This window comes from Tarenaya hassleriana, unplaced genomic scaffold, assembly GCF_000463585.1.
Source record: "Tarenaya hassleriana unplaced genomic scaffold, ASM46358v1 Cleome11, whole genome shotgun sequence".
Lineage (NCBI taxonomy): Eukaryota > Viridiplantae > Streptophyta > Magnoliopsida > Brassicales > Cleomaceae > Tarenaya > Tarenaya hassleriana.
In genome coordinates, this window is record NW_010961290.1 from 1347662 (window position 1) to 1362516 (window position 14855).

The 14855-nt window shown below is 37.0% G+C and overlaps 1 protein-coding gene across 1 annotated transcript in view; it reads right to left on the minus strand.

The window, feature by feature from the left end:
- LOC104805370 (nuclear pore complex protein GP210) overlaps positions 1–11081 on the minus strand; it is a 12694-nt gene extending 1613 nt beyond the window's left edge. The window contains exons 1-32 of the mRNA XM_010529925.1: positions 10453–11081; positions 9692–9957; positions 9376–9542; positions 9073–9289; positions 8415–8761; positions 7727–7906; positions 7483–7618; positions 7249–7397; positions 6900–7011; positions 6233–6810; positions 6008–6131; positions 5606–5883; positions 5392–5502; positions 5137–5199; positions 4758–4949; positions 4461–4520; positions 4230–4298; positions 3780–3926; positions 3555–3674; positions 3278–3397; positions 2991–3146; positions 2847–2909; positions 2661–2731; positions 1888–2299; positions 1599–1701; positions 1404–1513; positions 1143–1214; positions 842–917; positions 615–722; positions 363–504; positions 143–217; positions 2–54 (exon numbers count right to left, since the gene is read on the minus strand). Coding sequence (XP_010528227.1) covers positions 2–54; positions 143–217; positions 363–504; positions 615–722; positions 842–917; positions 1143–1214; positions 1404–1513; positions 1599–1701; positions 1888–2299; positions 2661–2731; positions 2847–2909; positions 2991–3146; positions 3278–3397; positions 3555–3674; positions 3780–3926; positions 4230–4298; positions 4461–4520; positions 4758–4949; positions 5137–5199; positions 5392–5502; positions 5606–5883; positions 6008–6131; positions 6233–6810; positions 6900–7011; positions 7249–7397; positions 7483–7618; positions 7727–7906; positions 8415–8761; positions 9073–9289; positions 9376–9542; positions 9692–9957; positions 10453–10622 — 5047 coding nt within the window. The 5' untranslated portion in view covers positions 10623–11081. The remainder of the gene's footprint in view (position 1; positions 55–142; positions 218–362; positions 505–614; positions 723–841; positions 918–1142; positions 1215–1403; positions 1514–1598; positions 1702–1887; positions 2300–2660; positions 2732–2846; positions 2910–2990; positions 3147–3277; positions 3398–3554; positions 3675–3779; positions 3927–4229; positions 4299–4460; positions 4521–4757; positions 4950–5136; positions 5200–5391; positions 5503–5605; positions 5884–6007; positions 6132–6232; positions 6811–6899; positions 7012–7248; positions 7398–7482; positions 7619–7726; positions 7907–8414; positions 8762–9072; positions 9290–9375; positions 9543–9691; positions 9958–10452) is intronic.
- Between the last annotated feature and the right edge of the window lie 3774 nt (positions 11082–14855).

Consider the following 14855-nt stretch of genomic DNA (forward strand, 5'->3'; position numbering starts at 1 on the left):
AAGAAAAGGCAGTAACTGTTGCCAGTCTCAAGGTCCTTCCATGGCTTAGTATATCTGCAATAAACCAGACAAGGAGTCGTCAAGATTGCACATTAATTGACATAGATGATGCAGCCAAACACAGTTCAAATAAGCATCATACCCTATAAAATTAGGGTACACTTGGCAGGTAAATTCTGGCCCGTTTCCATTTCCATAACCTCTGAGCTTGTTCTCACTGCAGCAATTAAAATCACCATTGGTAAACCATAATTGAAAAGAACTCATCACAGAACAGGTGATCATGATATATGTTCTAGTGTAACAATGTAGCAAATACATGGACTCATAAAGGCGTGTTCACAAATATAAAATTTCCAGACCTGAATTTCACGGGGAAGCTATATCCCTTCGTGGGGAAAGGAACATTTGTTAATGTTTCTTTGGGAGCGTCCACATATATGGTATTTCCAGATAGCACTGTGACCTTGGTTTGCAGTTTCATTTCCTGACCTTCAAATATAACTGTGCAGGCATGACACGGATCAGCAGAAATAAAAGAAAAATCACTCGCAAGTGTTGTAGAAATACAATCATACGCATAAAAGAAGCATGAAAAGGTAAATTGCAGATACCGAGAGTTGAGCCTTGGCTTATCGCTTCAGCTTCTCCAGTTGCCAGATTAACAGAAAGGACGCTTCGGTTGGCAGAAACCCATCGACCAGAGGCTTCATCACCAGCACCTACCACATTGAAGGACTATTAGATTTTGCACGAGGATGTGTATTTTATATAGAATGAGAGTCCAGTCCCTTTATCATTAAAAAGCTTTTAACAAGTAGATCAATGCTTGATATTATACCTTCTATGCTGAAATTAAGTAAATTTCCACTGTGAATGACTGGGTTTTGAGGATAGATATGTGCGCCAACAGATATCTGAACAAGAAGAACACCAATAATACCTCAATTGCAGAAATTATAACAAATCTGTGCACAGTTAGCACACCAACTATGCCTGGCTAAGGAAAAGAAAATGACATAGCAACATAAGCACAATCTTAGCTTGTGGTTTTGCAGGACGAATACTACGCCATCAAATTACAACTTCAAATCGAGATATTCCATCAAATGTGTGATGAAAATAACAGAATTAGCTCATACCAGAATGTAGTCTGCCTTCCTTAAGTCGTTATTCATTGACACCCGGACAAGAGCTTTGCCATGTTTCATTCCCTTCAGTTACAAAGAGAACACAATGCCCGTGATCAAACAAATCAGAGCAAAAATATAAAAGCAGTCAACAATTTAAAGGTAAGACGATTTTACCCAGCCGAAATAAAGTACTTGAGTTTGAAATAGTTACATAAACATGCAAAAATTAGAAGGCTGAAACAGCAAGTTGATTTTAAGTGATCAACGGACCTTGACATAGATACTTGTTTTTTCCTTGACAGTCTCAATGGATAGAACATCGCGGTGATTGGTTTCAACATTGTAGAGAATAACATCACGTGCTTCGTGAAAAGTGGATCCTTGTCATAACAAAACGAGATCTTAGAAAAATCAGAAATCAAGTAAATGAAGCTCAAATGTAAAAGCATGAGAACATGACATTACCTAGTGCATCATAGTAGCTTACTGGAAGTTCTAATTCACCACCAACAGCAAGATCCACCTCATGTAAAGGATTCTCTTCCCTCTTCATTCTTATTTGCGTCACCTTATGAGAATTCATAGTTTTACAAAGTAAATATGTAAAAGATGAAGAAAGTCAAAGTGGCGCAAGAAGTTAACAAGACAGGAGAAAAATATAATCAGGTTGCCAGCAATTAGGTGGAGCCTCCCATGCTATTTTTCCCTATATAAGGTGTGAATTCAATAGATATTTTCCTAAAATCGACAATACCTCCGCAACCTTCACACAAGCAGCAATTTCAGTCCTTCCACTGGTGCGGTCTTTAGCTTGAATACATGCAACATTGTTGCTATATGTCGTTTTGACATTTTCCCCATCAACTGAAATGTTTTCTTGTTCAACATCAACCCGAGAATCACAGACTTTCATTATGGAATAGACTATATTGCCTCTGTGACTTTGACCATCCCTTTGCTTTCGAGGTTCTGATGAAGAAGGCAAAAGACTAGAGGACGTATAAAACGGTGGAAGAATCCAGGTCATAGGAATCCCAAGAGAAAGAGGGAGATCAGGCACCACGGATAAAACTGTTGATGCTTGATAAGTTCTAGATTCAGAGTACAAGCCAGGAGATACGAAATCACACGAAAATGCAATCATGACTCTCGCTTTGCCGGCTAATCTGAAATGGAGAAGAATCTGCCGTAAGCATATAAGGAGTCATTTTGCTACGAACTGCAAGTATAGTAGTCAGCAAACACCTCCGTCAAACATGTTTCAAAAAAATACTGAGCTCAAATGATTACTAAAAGATTGCATTATCAAATCTTGTATATATAAAAAGTTGAAAAATCTAGAGCATGATCATGCTTTAATGGCAGATTATCATAGGAGTAAAAGTTAACTTCACTGAAAGAATAATCAAGAATCTAAAAAGTTTGAAAAAATCTATTAACAGTGATTGCAAATGGTGTTCGATCATAACATTTTTATTGGGGACTTAATATATTTAGGAGAAACACAGCACAATGACCAAAGTTTACCTCCCCTCTATGGCATTGACAAAACGAGCTTCCTTCTCTTCCACACCAGTTGATGTATGGAAACTCAACACCTAAAAAGAAAAAACAGAGATATACAATCAATCCAACTTAATATGTTGTTACTGACTTTAACATATGACTTATCAAATAAATAACTCTTTAAAAGGGATAATGCATACAACTGACCTGTTCATCTTCAATAGTCCACTTGTATGCTCTGCAGAGCTCATAAAAGGACAACAGATCTCCCTGATAATAGGAAAAGTCAGTTTTCTGTGACAGATAAAACTGATATAAAAATGATTTATTTTTCTGGATTATGATTCTTGCCTCAGAAAATGATGGATATATAGGCATCTCATGTCCAACGGCTAGGGTGTCACTTTGAGCTAGCAGCATAGCAGTAGCAGGAATACCTACTTTGACAACGCCCCGCACTTGACAAATTACAGTACCTTCTTTCCGATATATAGTCCCATAGATTGTCTGGTCATTGAAGAAAACAGTATCAGGTGAAGATATCATAACTTCTAAGTTTACACTTTTTCAAAAACCTAGACATAAAACAGTACTATATGTTTATTTCAGGTCTGATGTAAGAGAATTGTATACAGCACCGTGTTGCCAGGTGATGTTGCATAGAGGCGTCCTGATGATTTATCGATCTTTGCAATCTGATTATCCATGGTAGTGTAGTCAACGGAAACATTCATTGTTGGTCCTCCTTTAACAGTGAGCTAAAATGACGACAAAATACCAGTCAGCATTGAAGAGTCAAGAGGAAATAAAAGAATGTAGAATTGAACAATTCGATCATTTAAAATAAGAATTTCCATCAGGAAAATGTCCTGTACTAAATTTCAGATAACTCCAAGCAAGGTGTTCCCAACATACCATGTATGCAGCACCAGGAACGAGAAATATTTCATGCGGGTGAAGACTTGGTGGGGCGTAAACTTCTACTTTTATGGTTTGGCTCAGTACTTCATGTCCTGAATGTTGTCTTGCACTGACCTGTTAGAAAATACAGATTCAGATATACCTAGTTTTTTGTACAAAATCAACATCGAAATGACTAAAAATGCTAATAACATTCAAGGAGCCAAGTAGTGAACCCACATATAGGGTTGTGATTCCCAGGCATCTAGCTGCTATTTTAAATGAGGAAGCTGACGAGTGTTCACCACCAGAAAATGAATTGTCACCATCCGTGACATGTTCTACAATATCGTCCTCAATATGGACCATAATGTCCATAAGTGGATACTGCAAAGAAAGTTAACAATTGGAGAAGACGACAACTTCAGAGCATAATATGTAATATTGACATTTCAACAATCATCTACAAACAAGCAGAAACATGGGAAATCAACAATAACTCTTGCAACAAGGAAAAGTAGTGATCGACATCTCTTTTAGTTGCTAGTTTCAAAGTTCAGAATCCAGATATGTTGATCATGGAAGCTAGATAGATACGACTTAGAGGGAATAAGTTCGTAGCACGTCACAGCAAAAAAGAAAAGAAAAAAAATATATTTATCAAAATATATTTAAGAAGATCCTTATAACCTGGGAAGAATCAAAAGTTGTCCCATCATTAATCCCAGCAGATACATCAATGAATTGAGTACATCCCTCCTGCCACATTGAAATTAAGTGCGAGATCATCATTAAAAAGCGAGTGCCATTTTCAAATCTGGAAAGAAATAAAATTAACAGAAAGAGGAGTGGAAGGGATAGCTAGCTATGGTTCCACACTAGCAGGGAAAGAATAGTAAACATAGTAAACAATAAACATACCACAAGACTTATCTCATCCCCTGATATGATCCTTATCCAGTCGACATCAGCCACTTGAACCTGCATAACTCACCATAATGACAGACTCAGATTCATAAAGTCGAACATATGTGTAACACCAACTAAAATAAAAAAACAATAAGTCAGATACTGATTTCAAAGAACATGTCATATATCTATTCATCTCCAATAGTATATAGCTTCTGCGTGGAAAGCAGAATAGTTGTGGATTTCACCACAATCAACAACCCAAAAAAAGAACCAAATTATTATCCATTTCAAAGTAAAGCCTTGTACCGTGGCAAGTGCTGAAAGTGGAGGAGAAACCCCAACGTCATATACTGTCACTTGTGCAGTTCCCAGTCCCCTCGAAGACAGCATCATTTGCGAGCATTGTAGATCAGATGGTGGCTGAATAACTTCTGCTACTCGAGAATCATTTACTACTGCTTCCCACAAGCAGCTCCCTCCAGTGATTGATAAATTTACCTTTGGTTGGGAAATTTAAAATATTAGAAAAACTAAGTGGCTCCAGAATAGGCACAAATACAGAAGAAAAAAAAAAGTAGACGCAACTGCCCATCGTCAGTAGTGTATAACTCAAATGTGTGGAGTGAGTATGAATTGACTATCTACCAGATTTTTTGAATAAACATTGTCATTGAATGGGATTTACCTTGGCATCAGGATTAAAAAAGAGCAGGTTGATCTCCGGGGTTACCCTCAGTGTGGAAACCAACTGTAAATTAGAAAGAAATGGGAACCAGCTACAATCACAAGTCACAACTGAATGGTAAGGAAAAGATAGAAATTCAACCATTATTAAACATAATATAGTAACGAGGGAGCTGTTAAAAAACCTAATATTACCCAAAATTGATGGGTTATATTGCAACCTGCCTTACAGAATTAAACAACCGAAATTGCTTACCTGTAAGCGTGCAGCATCAGTGAGAACATTCTCTGAACCTTCCGGAAGAAAAGTAGAATACAGGCTTTTCATGGAATCATCAAAACCATCAACGGTGCTACGGACAGTGCACTGTCAAACCAATAAACAGATACATTAGAAGGAAACCGATATAACATCATAAAACAACTTCAGTCGGTAAAGATAATGACAGAAAATTGGCGGATATCCTTACCAGCCCTGATTCATTTTGAAGAGCCAGAAATCTCTCCCAGCTAGCCATTGCCGTTTTCGAATCATAAGCATCAGCCCAGTATGCCAAACCATTGCAATTGCTCAATTCCCACCTTAGCGAAAGAGAAGAGGAGTTTGCAAAAACTTCTCCAGAATCACTGATACCAACTGCAGCCACTCGAATGGTTTGCCCATTAGCCACAGTAACAGGAGTTACACGAATTCGTCCTGGTGCCCTAACAGCTTGATGAGCAGCTCTTACTACATCAAGCTTGTTAACTGTAAAATAATATATAACACCCCAATGTTAGAACAAAACATGGCATCCATATGAATATGCGCCAAAGAAAAATTTTCTAGGGACATGCAAGAACTCTAGTATGGTGGGAGATATTAAACATACCGGGTTCATCAACAATGAGTACAATGGAAGACGGAATTCTGCATCCTACAGACAAGAAAGCTTCTGCTACAGCAGGGACAGGATGGTCATTACCCACCAGATTCCCACGTAAAAAGACCAATTTCTGGATGAAGACAGGCAAGAAAGATACCGTGTCATCAGCTTTAACATTTAAAGTAGAAAATAAGACCAAAAACAATGATCATTGAACGCCTGCAAACTTACATAGGAACCAAGCATCTGGCATGAAAGTCTATACAGGTTATCATGACTGTCCAAAATGTGATGCACACTAATTCCACCAGTAAGATCCTGCTCTTCATCTAATGTCCTCACAGTCTGTTTGAACTTCACACTTTCATCCCACTTTTCAGGTCCCCCCACAAGCATCACATCAACATATGTTCCAGGTGCAAGATACATCTTATCCAAGCCTCTAAGGCCAAAAGATGTTTCTTCATGTGCCTTATCAAACCAATATCCACCATAATGATTTCCATCGCTAACTTGTTTGACAGTAAGTGGAGGATATGCCCCAATACTTAAAGTTGCTTTCAACGCAAGAGATTCACTCAAAGGCTTATCAAAATGATGAAACTCTTTCGCCAGAGTTGCAAGTAACGTTGTCCGACCAGGAGAAGAAGCATAAATATAAGCCCATGAACAAGGAGGACTTGAACTCGTGCTTCTTAATTCATCCAACACCAACCTCTCAGATGTTGTATTATCGATGATGAAAGAGTCACTCCTGGTGTTCCATTTTATTGAAGAACTGAAAGCATCACATCTAGAAAAAGAGGCACCTGAAAGTAAACTCTAAGTGAACAAAAGGGGAAAAAAGAAAAAAGATGACAAGAGCACCAGAAGTATAATGGCAAGTAGAAGGCATAACCATTTGGAGCCTTCATTGTGACAGCAGCTCGTAGGTGTGATCCGACAACGGTCTCTACTGAGAAGTTTTGGAGCATAACCATAGAGGATGGGATGGACACTTCAACCACAACCTATGAATGTTTACAAGAATCACCAGGAAGAACATAAAGATAGAGATAAAAATCGTTGTGGCAAACATCTAAAAAAGGCAGTACATTTAGGTTCAGGGAACTGGAGTCTTTCATATCACAGAAAGCCACTAACCCCTCTTAGAATTAAAAGTTAATCTTCTTTTTTCTGTTTAGCAGAAAAAAAATAGAGCCTAAAATCGACTAACTTAAAATATGAAATTCAGATATTGCTACTACCTCATCGAAATTTAGTGAATCGAAAATGGACAACACTTTCACAATGGCTTTCCCAGGCCTCTTGGCCTGGATAATTCCGTAGGCTGACACAGACACAATGCTCATGTCTGAAGAAGACCACTTAAAGTCACCGGATGCCTTTGCACAACCTATATAAAGGAGAACAAATATTACGATCCCAAAGGATTTCAAAATGTAGAAAAAATATCAAGAGAGCTGGAACTTGGCACTGACCTCCAGTCACAATTAGCTTCATCTCCTGATAAACGCCAGGGGCCCAAGGGAGTAGAACCATAGGTGAACCTCTTTCGTAGTTCAATGTGAATTTCACTTGCTCACAAACCATAATTTCTTGCACAACCTTGAGAACCTGCCAGTAAAAAAGTCGTTGAACTTAGAGTAGCATAACAAACAAAACATGCTGGATGAAATTGGGGCATATCCTCCACTTATGTAAAGAGGGTATAATATGTCTCACCTTCTTTGGCTTCTCATGCCCACTGAAGTAACTCAATGCAGCCATTAACTCTCCCAATCCTGGTGAGATTGCAGTCAAAATTCTAGAATTTAGCGAACTGTATTCCAAGACAACATCCTCTGGCACTGAGAAGGTTTTCCAATAATCCGATTCGTTTCCATACAATTTGATATCATCTGTCTGCAATCAATACAACAGAGATAGATATGTTGAAAGAACCAAGATATTAAAAACAAGATCATCTACAATCAAAAAAACTACCCAAAAATGGATGTGCAGGGACGATAAACCAGCAGTAAGGTGACTAACCAAGAAAGCCAGCATTTGAGGATTTCTTCCAGTCTTAAGTAGTCAATTTCAGATTCAGGCTCTGACAAACAAGTGTTACAACTCTAAACTGTATAGTCCTCGGCCAATGAATTTTGCAATTGAGAGTACTTTTCTTGATAAAGGAACCATAAGGAAGATGATCGAGAAAGAGGGTCAAAAGAAAATGCAGCTTCTGTAACAAGATTAAGATGACCGTCACTCTATCACAAAGAAACTACAGATTGTTTTGTTTTTTAATAAAAAGAAATCTAGAAGGCATGGTGAAATATTTACCATGCTGAAACTATAGAACAGATACAGAAAAAAATGCAACTTTTGCCAACTAATGCAAGAAGAAAACAAGTAAACAGGAAAGTACCTTGGTTAAAAAGATTTCATGTGCATCAGGTCTTCCTGTGTAAACCTTCATTTGAATGAGATATTGGCGACCAGATACAACATGCCAACGCACAGATGATGGAACAGGCTCTGTCCCTGTAACAGGCTCCCCTGATGCTAACAAAGGTAGCAAGTACAAGACAAAAGTATCTGGAATGACCACATTAAGAGATGATCCTTGAATGTTTCCAGCAACCCTGGTATCCTCAGCAATGACAGTTGTTAACCCCAAGTTTGATGCTTCAGTCAGGCCTGTCAAAGAATCCACTTGAGCAACTGAAGAGTTCAACACAGACCATCTGTGATGTGGTGATGGTAGAGCCACAACTGCGAATATGACGGAAAGGTTAGCCAACCAAGAATGACTAATGAGACTGATAAAACAGCACAACATAGTACATCATTTTTCACTCAGACTACAATTAGGAGAAATGTTCAGAGTACATATCTGCATCACCAAGATGACTTAAAGCTAGGAGCCCACATTCTTGACGTATGTATGAACAAAGAAATCACTAACATCATATTTATAAAACATATGGAAAAAAAAAAAGCTGAGCTTGAAATATAAGGTCATTAAAGGACACATATTGCTTTGTAAAAAGAGTCAAAAGTTATTATTCAGGAGGCAAATAGACCTTGAGGATTATTCCCGCGCATAACCTTGAGAGTATACGGGAAAGCAGCTCCGATGAGGACATAAACAGGCGAGGGAGGTTGAAGCGACATGGCCTCTGCTACAGTTAGAACTATTTCATCTGCTATATGATTAAGAGGGGGCTCGAGCAAATTAACCGAAACCTTCTCATGTCCAATTTTGATTCCCTTTACCACGAGTAAATCTGAAAATACATCCTGCACGTTTGTTTGCCATGCAACGTGAGATTTTTCATGCATCAAACCTTTAATTTCACCTATTCATACTCAGGGATAATACATACACTATCCTCAAGCCTTTTTTGGATATCCAAATAGCCACATAATCCCCCGCAATCAGTCAAGGGAGACTCCTTCAAAGGAACATGAGCAAGATGATGCGACGATCCTTCACTTTCAGGTGTTAGCTTCCACATAAATTGAAGACCCACCAAGGAGGAGAATTCATTTTCTGCAAAAGATTTGAGCGGTCCAAAAAACCATGAAGAGAGTTAAACATACCGAAGACAACACCAGAACGTAGTATCAAAAGTCAAGGCTAATGACTTCTCAGCTCTTAAAAGACTTGGGCGGAAGCTAAACGAAGACGTAATCAAGTACCCTCATTATCAAAGGCGCGAACTCTGAGTGTCGTAAGGCCATCAAGATCAAGCTTGATAGAATTATGAAAAATCTGGATTCTGGAGAAGTTGTCAATAAACACTTTGCAGCGAATCACCATTCCTGTATGTATATCAGTAGCATAAACTGCAGTCTCTTTTCTACCAGTATATGGGGCAGTTGATCGCAGGCGTGCACTGGTCGAGCAGTGACTGCTCGCATTAAACTCCGGTGTAACCGAGAGAATATCATGGTGATCCCATGACCTGGAAATTTTCAAAGAAGTCAACATCACCCTCAGCAGAAATTATGCAGCCAACTTGTATACTTTCTTTCCACACTCTAAAATTTAAATCGAGAAATTTAGCAAACTTGACACGGCCAGAGAAAATTCTTTAAAAATAAAGAAACATATGGATCGAGCTGAGTCGCTAACTACACCAGAATCAAAGTTTATGCTCAAATTGTAGAAGCCATGTTCCAAACTCGAACAATTTTAAGTTCACAGACAAAGGCACGCGCAAAATATGAGATTCTAACAACAACGAAATCAGTTGTCAGCTTGATAATGGGAAAAACAAAAATATAAATTAGCTAGAGATCATATTTCTAAGGAAATTTCCAATATCTAGAGGAAAACCAATTTCAGAAAAGGCAACCATTCCATACTTAGATTCCTGTTTACCAGAGTTTATCAAACATCAAACCTAAAATAAGCTGTCCACGAGAACACAAAATGGATTCAGACAAAGGGCACGCACCATTTGAAGCAGCCATCACTTCCTTGAAGCCGATACTCCACTGGGTTCTTCATTCTTGGAGGTAACAGTATATTGACATCGGTAATGTGCGGACCGGAACCCAAATGCGACGACGTTTTACCCGCCGCGAGCAGGGCCAGAACGACGAAGCTGAACGCTAAACGAATCATTTTCAGCTACATCAAGAAAACCAAGAAAAACAAAGGGAAAAAGATCAGGAAGAATCTGAAGCCGAGTAAACAGTTCTCAAGTGTTGGAGAGTGATGGACCGATGCTGTGATGTGGAGATTAGAGAAGAAACCCTAGACAGGGTTTTCAGAGGGTTTATGGAGAAAAAGGGTGAGAGAAAAAAATGGAGGAAAAGGTGCGACAAGGACACGTGTTGGGAGGCTATTGGTGGTGACGCAGTAGCACGTCTATGGGGATTCAGAGACGGGGTCGCGTGCTCCTCACGCGCCGCTCGACGGTGGTGGTTGTGCTTCAGGTGCCCAGAGCTCGGGGGATCGAAAATTTGAAACGGCTCGCAGTGCACGATCCCGTTTCTGTTCACTTTTTTCAAAAAGCGCGTCGTTTCGTGTTTTACGGAAAAGTCTGCCTGCCGTTTTCGCTTTTGAAGATAGATTCCCTACCCCCTCGCTTTTTGCTGTTCGCTAATACTTGGTGCGTAACATTTCATATTTCTCTGTGACAAAATTGAACTGGGAATTTCCCGAGTGATCACACCATGAAATCTGTTTTTCTTGAATACTAGTCAAATACGGATTTGGATGGATTTGGTAGGAGATCCGATGTATCCATATACTGATGAAATATATGCTAAACAATTAATGGGCCTAATTAAATGGCCCACAAGCCCAATAACTCTCTGAATCGGGCCCAATAAAGCTAAGAGGCGACGCTTCCCAACCTCCCACTCCAGAGAGAGGGTTACAACTGAAGTGACTGACGGTGTCGAATAATAGAACTGACACAATCAGTTACTAATATGGGCCTACTGATTACTTTTGGGCTGTTGGGTTCTAAAGATTTAGTTAACATAAAAGTATAAAAGTATAAGGGCCATTTTATTTCATACTTTTTACCACAATGTGAATTTAATTTTCCTACGGATTATTTTGGGCTTTTGGGTTCTAATATAGTATAATTGTCCATTTTATTTCATACTTTTTACTATTGGGCTTAGTGGTCAAAACCCACAATCTGAATTTAATTTTCCTAATCTCACCACAAAATTTAGGTGGCCCATTACCAAGGGATCTCATTTACATTTGAGTTAACGCAAACATATTATTACTGGCAAGTGGCAACTGTATCTAAAAAAAACGAAATCTTGAATTAAAACAATAAATTCATAATTAACTTTTATAATTTCATGGGAAATTCACTCTTTTACATTATTCTACCGGTGAAAATCGATCGAAGCCAAAAAAAAAATTAAAAATATTTATTGTTGAAAATTAGATTAAAACTAAAATAATAAACTCTAGAATTTCAAAATCTTTCGTCACCTTTTTTTTTCGACTGCATCCGTTGGCTACTGTCAAATTTCACCCTCCAGTTTTAATTTTTTATTACCAACTTGTATTTCTATTTCATTTTGATATTATCTATTTATTATCACTTGGGCCGTCATATGTGACGAATGACTACGTCTCAATGGTCACGGTTCTTTAAATGTCAGAGGGTCCCACAGGCTGACGTGGGAATTTCTACGCCTTGGTCAAGTCGGACAGACACGTGTTGACAAACTCCGAAACGCAGCCGCCACAGCCCGCTTTTCCCGGGCTGACTCGTGTTTTTTTTTGGCGCCAAATCGATACAATTTGAATGTTAGGGGTTCACAATTTTCCCGCCAATATCAACGGGCAGCTCGGTCAGGGTAAGAGATTAGGGCACGAAACCGCGTTAAAAGGAGGGGCACAAACGTAACTTTGCCGGTCCTTCGAGGGACAAAACTCGTCTTTATCTACGCGTTTAAGGCAAGTTAAAGCTTGTACGGAACAATAACACCCATCTTTAACTTAAATAATGTGATTAGATATTTATAAATAAATAAATAAAAAATTGTAAAATAAGTAGAAGCTGCGTTTTGGCATAGGATACCTTTGGCGGCCCATGTGTACGTGTCTCTACTATTCCTAACCTCAAAAATCTCAAAATTTTTCACTTTGCCTTGGATTCGGTTTTTTCAGCTTATTATTATTATAATATATATATCATTTTATCAAAAGAATCTATGAGTACAAAAACCCACGATCACATTATTATCCTCTCGAAATTCTCTCTTAAAATTAGCAACAAATATCGGTTCGATAAATATTCCTTATGAGCGTAGATAAATTTATTTTAAAAAAAATGACCCAAATTCAACCCGAATCCGTTTTTAAAAAAAATGATAATATATTAGGTATGTAGATCAATTTTTTCCCCAAAGTTTAAATAATTGGTTAACCATTACAAATTACAATGACAAGATTTGGAAAGAGATGGGTTTCATGAGAAATCATTTATATGTACTCTTGTAGAATATCAAGTTCATTGTTTTGCCCCCATTAACCAAAGTTTCATATGATTAAACATTGAGAGTAACTCCCCTATAAGTTCAATATATATGCCATTAATTATATACATATACATTGGTCCTATAAAATCAGAAAAGCATGCAACGTCGTAAATTCATCATCAGTCGATGTCGAATATATAGTCAATCACAGTTATAATATCTCAGTATTACAATTCCATCTTTCCGCTTTATGTCACACAATCGTCCACCTTATCTTATATATAATGATTGTAGCAAAAAAGAATCCTTGTGGGATACCCACCGCATCAAAAATTTATATTGAGATACATATATATATATATATAAAGCCACATTTGACACATAAATTACATATATTAAATCTTTTGTTTTAGATGGAATTTACTCTAATACGATCATTTTTTTTTGGATTTACATATTCAAACTGAAACAGATATATCTGTTCGCGAAACATTATTAGGTTTTACAACATTTATAATAGTAAAAAAAAATCTTTGATATTTTAAATATTAGGTAGTTATTAACTCATTTGTATAAATTTTGATGGTTTTTGTAATTGATTATTTTGGATAAAAAGTTCAAAATAATGAAAACAGATTGAGTGAAAGATTTTTTTAAAAAAAAGGGTATGGTAAGTGAAGCATCATGGAGCCATGCCTCATCTTCTCTCTTATTAACTGCAAAGATAAGGTGCAAGTAACCTAATGCATGAACATCATTTTTTTTGTCTTTAGATGTTTTATTTTTTATTTTTTTCCAAATTCTCGAAATTACTAGACACCAATAATGTGATGCATGGGAACGCCATTAAATTCTATTTCGGTTACTTACCACCACGGATCTTGATTTTTTTTTTCAGGTTTAATTGGTGACATGAAATAACAAGATAAATATTTAGGTGAGAGATGGATATTTCGATTTGATATATTTTAAATGGAAACGAATTGAATGGAATAATATTGGAATACATATATATAAACCAAATTCAATTAAAAATTGATTGAATATAATTTTTAAAATAAATTAAACGAGTGAGAATAGAGACAAAACGAATCTTTTTTTGAATATGTATTTTTATAAAAATAGAATTTGGGCAGATAAACTATGTATCTATTTTTATCATAGGCATATTCTTTCTTTTTGTGTTTTGACTTATTATATTAGACCAGTAAACTTACATGCATATGTATGTATGTATGTATATATGTGCTTTGTATAATTTAAAGAGAATCTTCGAAATTCTCCTTTCCCATGAGGTCTTGACTAACTAAATATATATTGCATTAGTATTTTTAGGCTTATTCCAATTTAAAATTTAAAAGCAAAGTCAACCCAATCATGCTAATTAACACCAAAATAACAAACTATTTCAGCATGTATATATGTGTAGTGTGTGTATGTGTGTGTGTGTTGCCATAATAATCAGATCTCTATATTAATTGTAAGACACAAGCCAAATTAAAGGGTTTTGAAAAATATGTTTATTATAATTTTGAATTATAATGTTTTACAGTTAAATTAATAAATATATATATATATATAAATGCAGTAACGTTTTAAATTGACATATGTTCCATATGGTTCGGCATTCATATGATCAAAAGGCTACAAGATAGAGAGATTCAAAATCGAAAACGAACGAAGAGAAACGTGTAAACTTTTTCCTCGATGTCTCTATCAAGATGTAGGGATAGTGTTATTTCTTTGGCCCCCCAACAAAAGCACATGCATGTATTGATGAAGATATAACGTATGTATTTATATACATTGATAATACAAACAAGTTCCATATATATATATATATGTATATATACACACACACGAACGATATACCCATTGTACTTTCCTTTGTTGTCCAAGC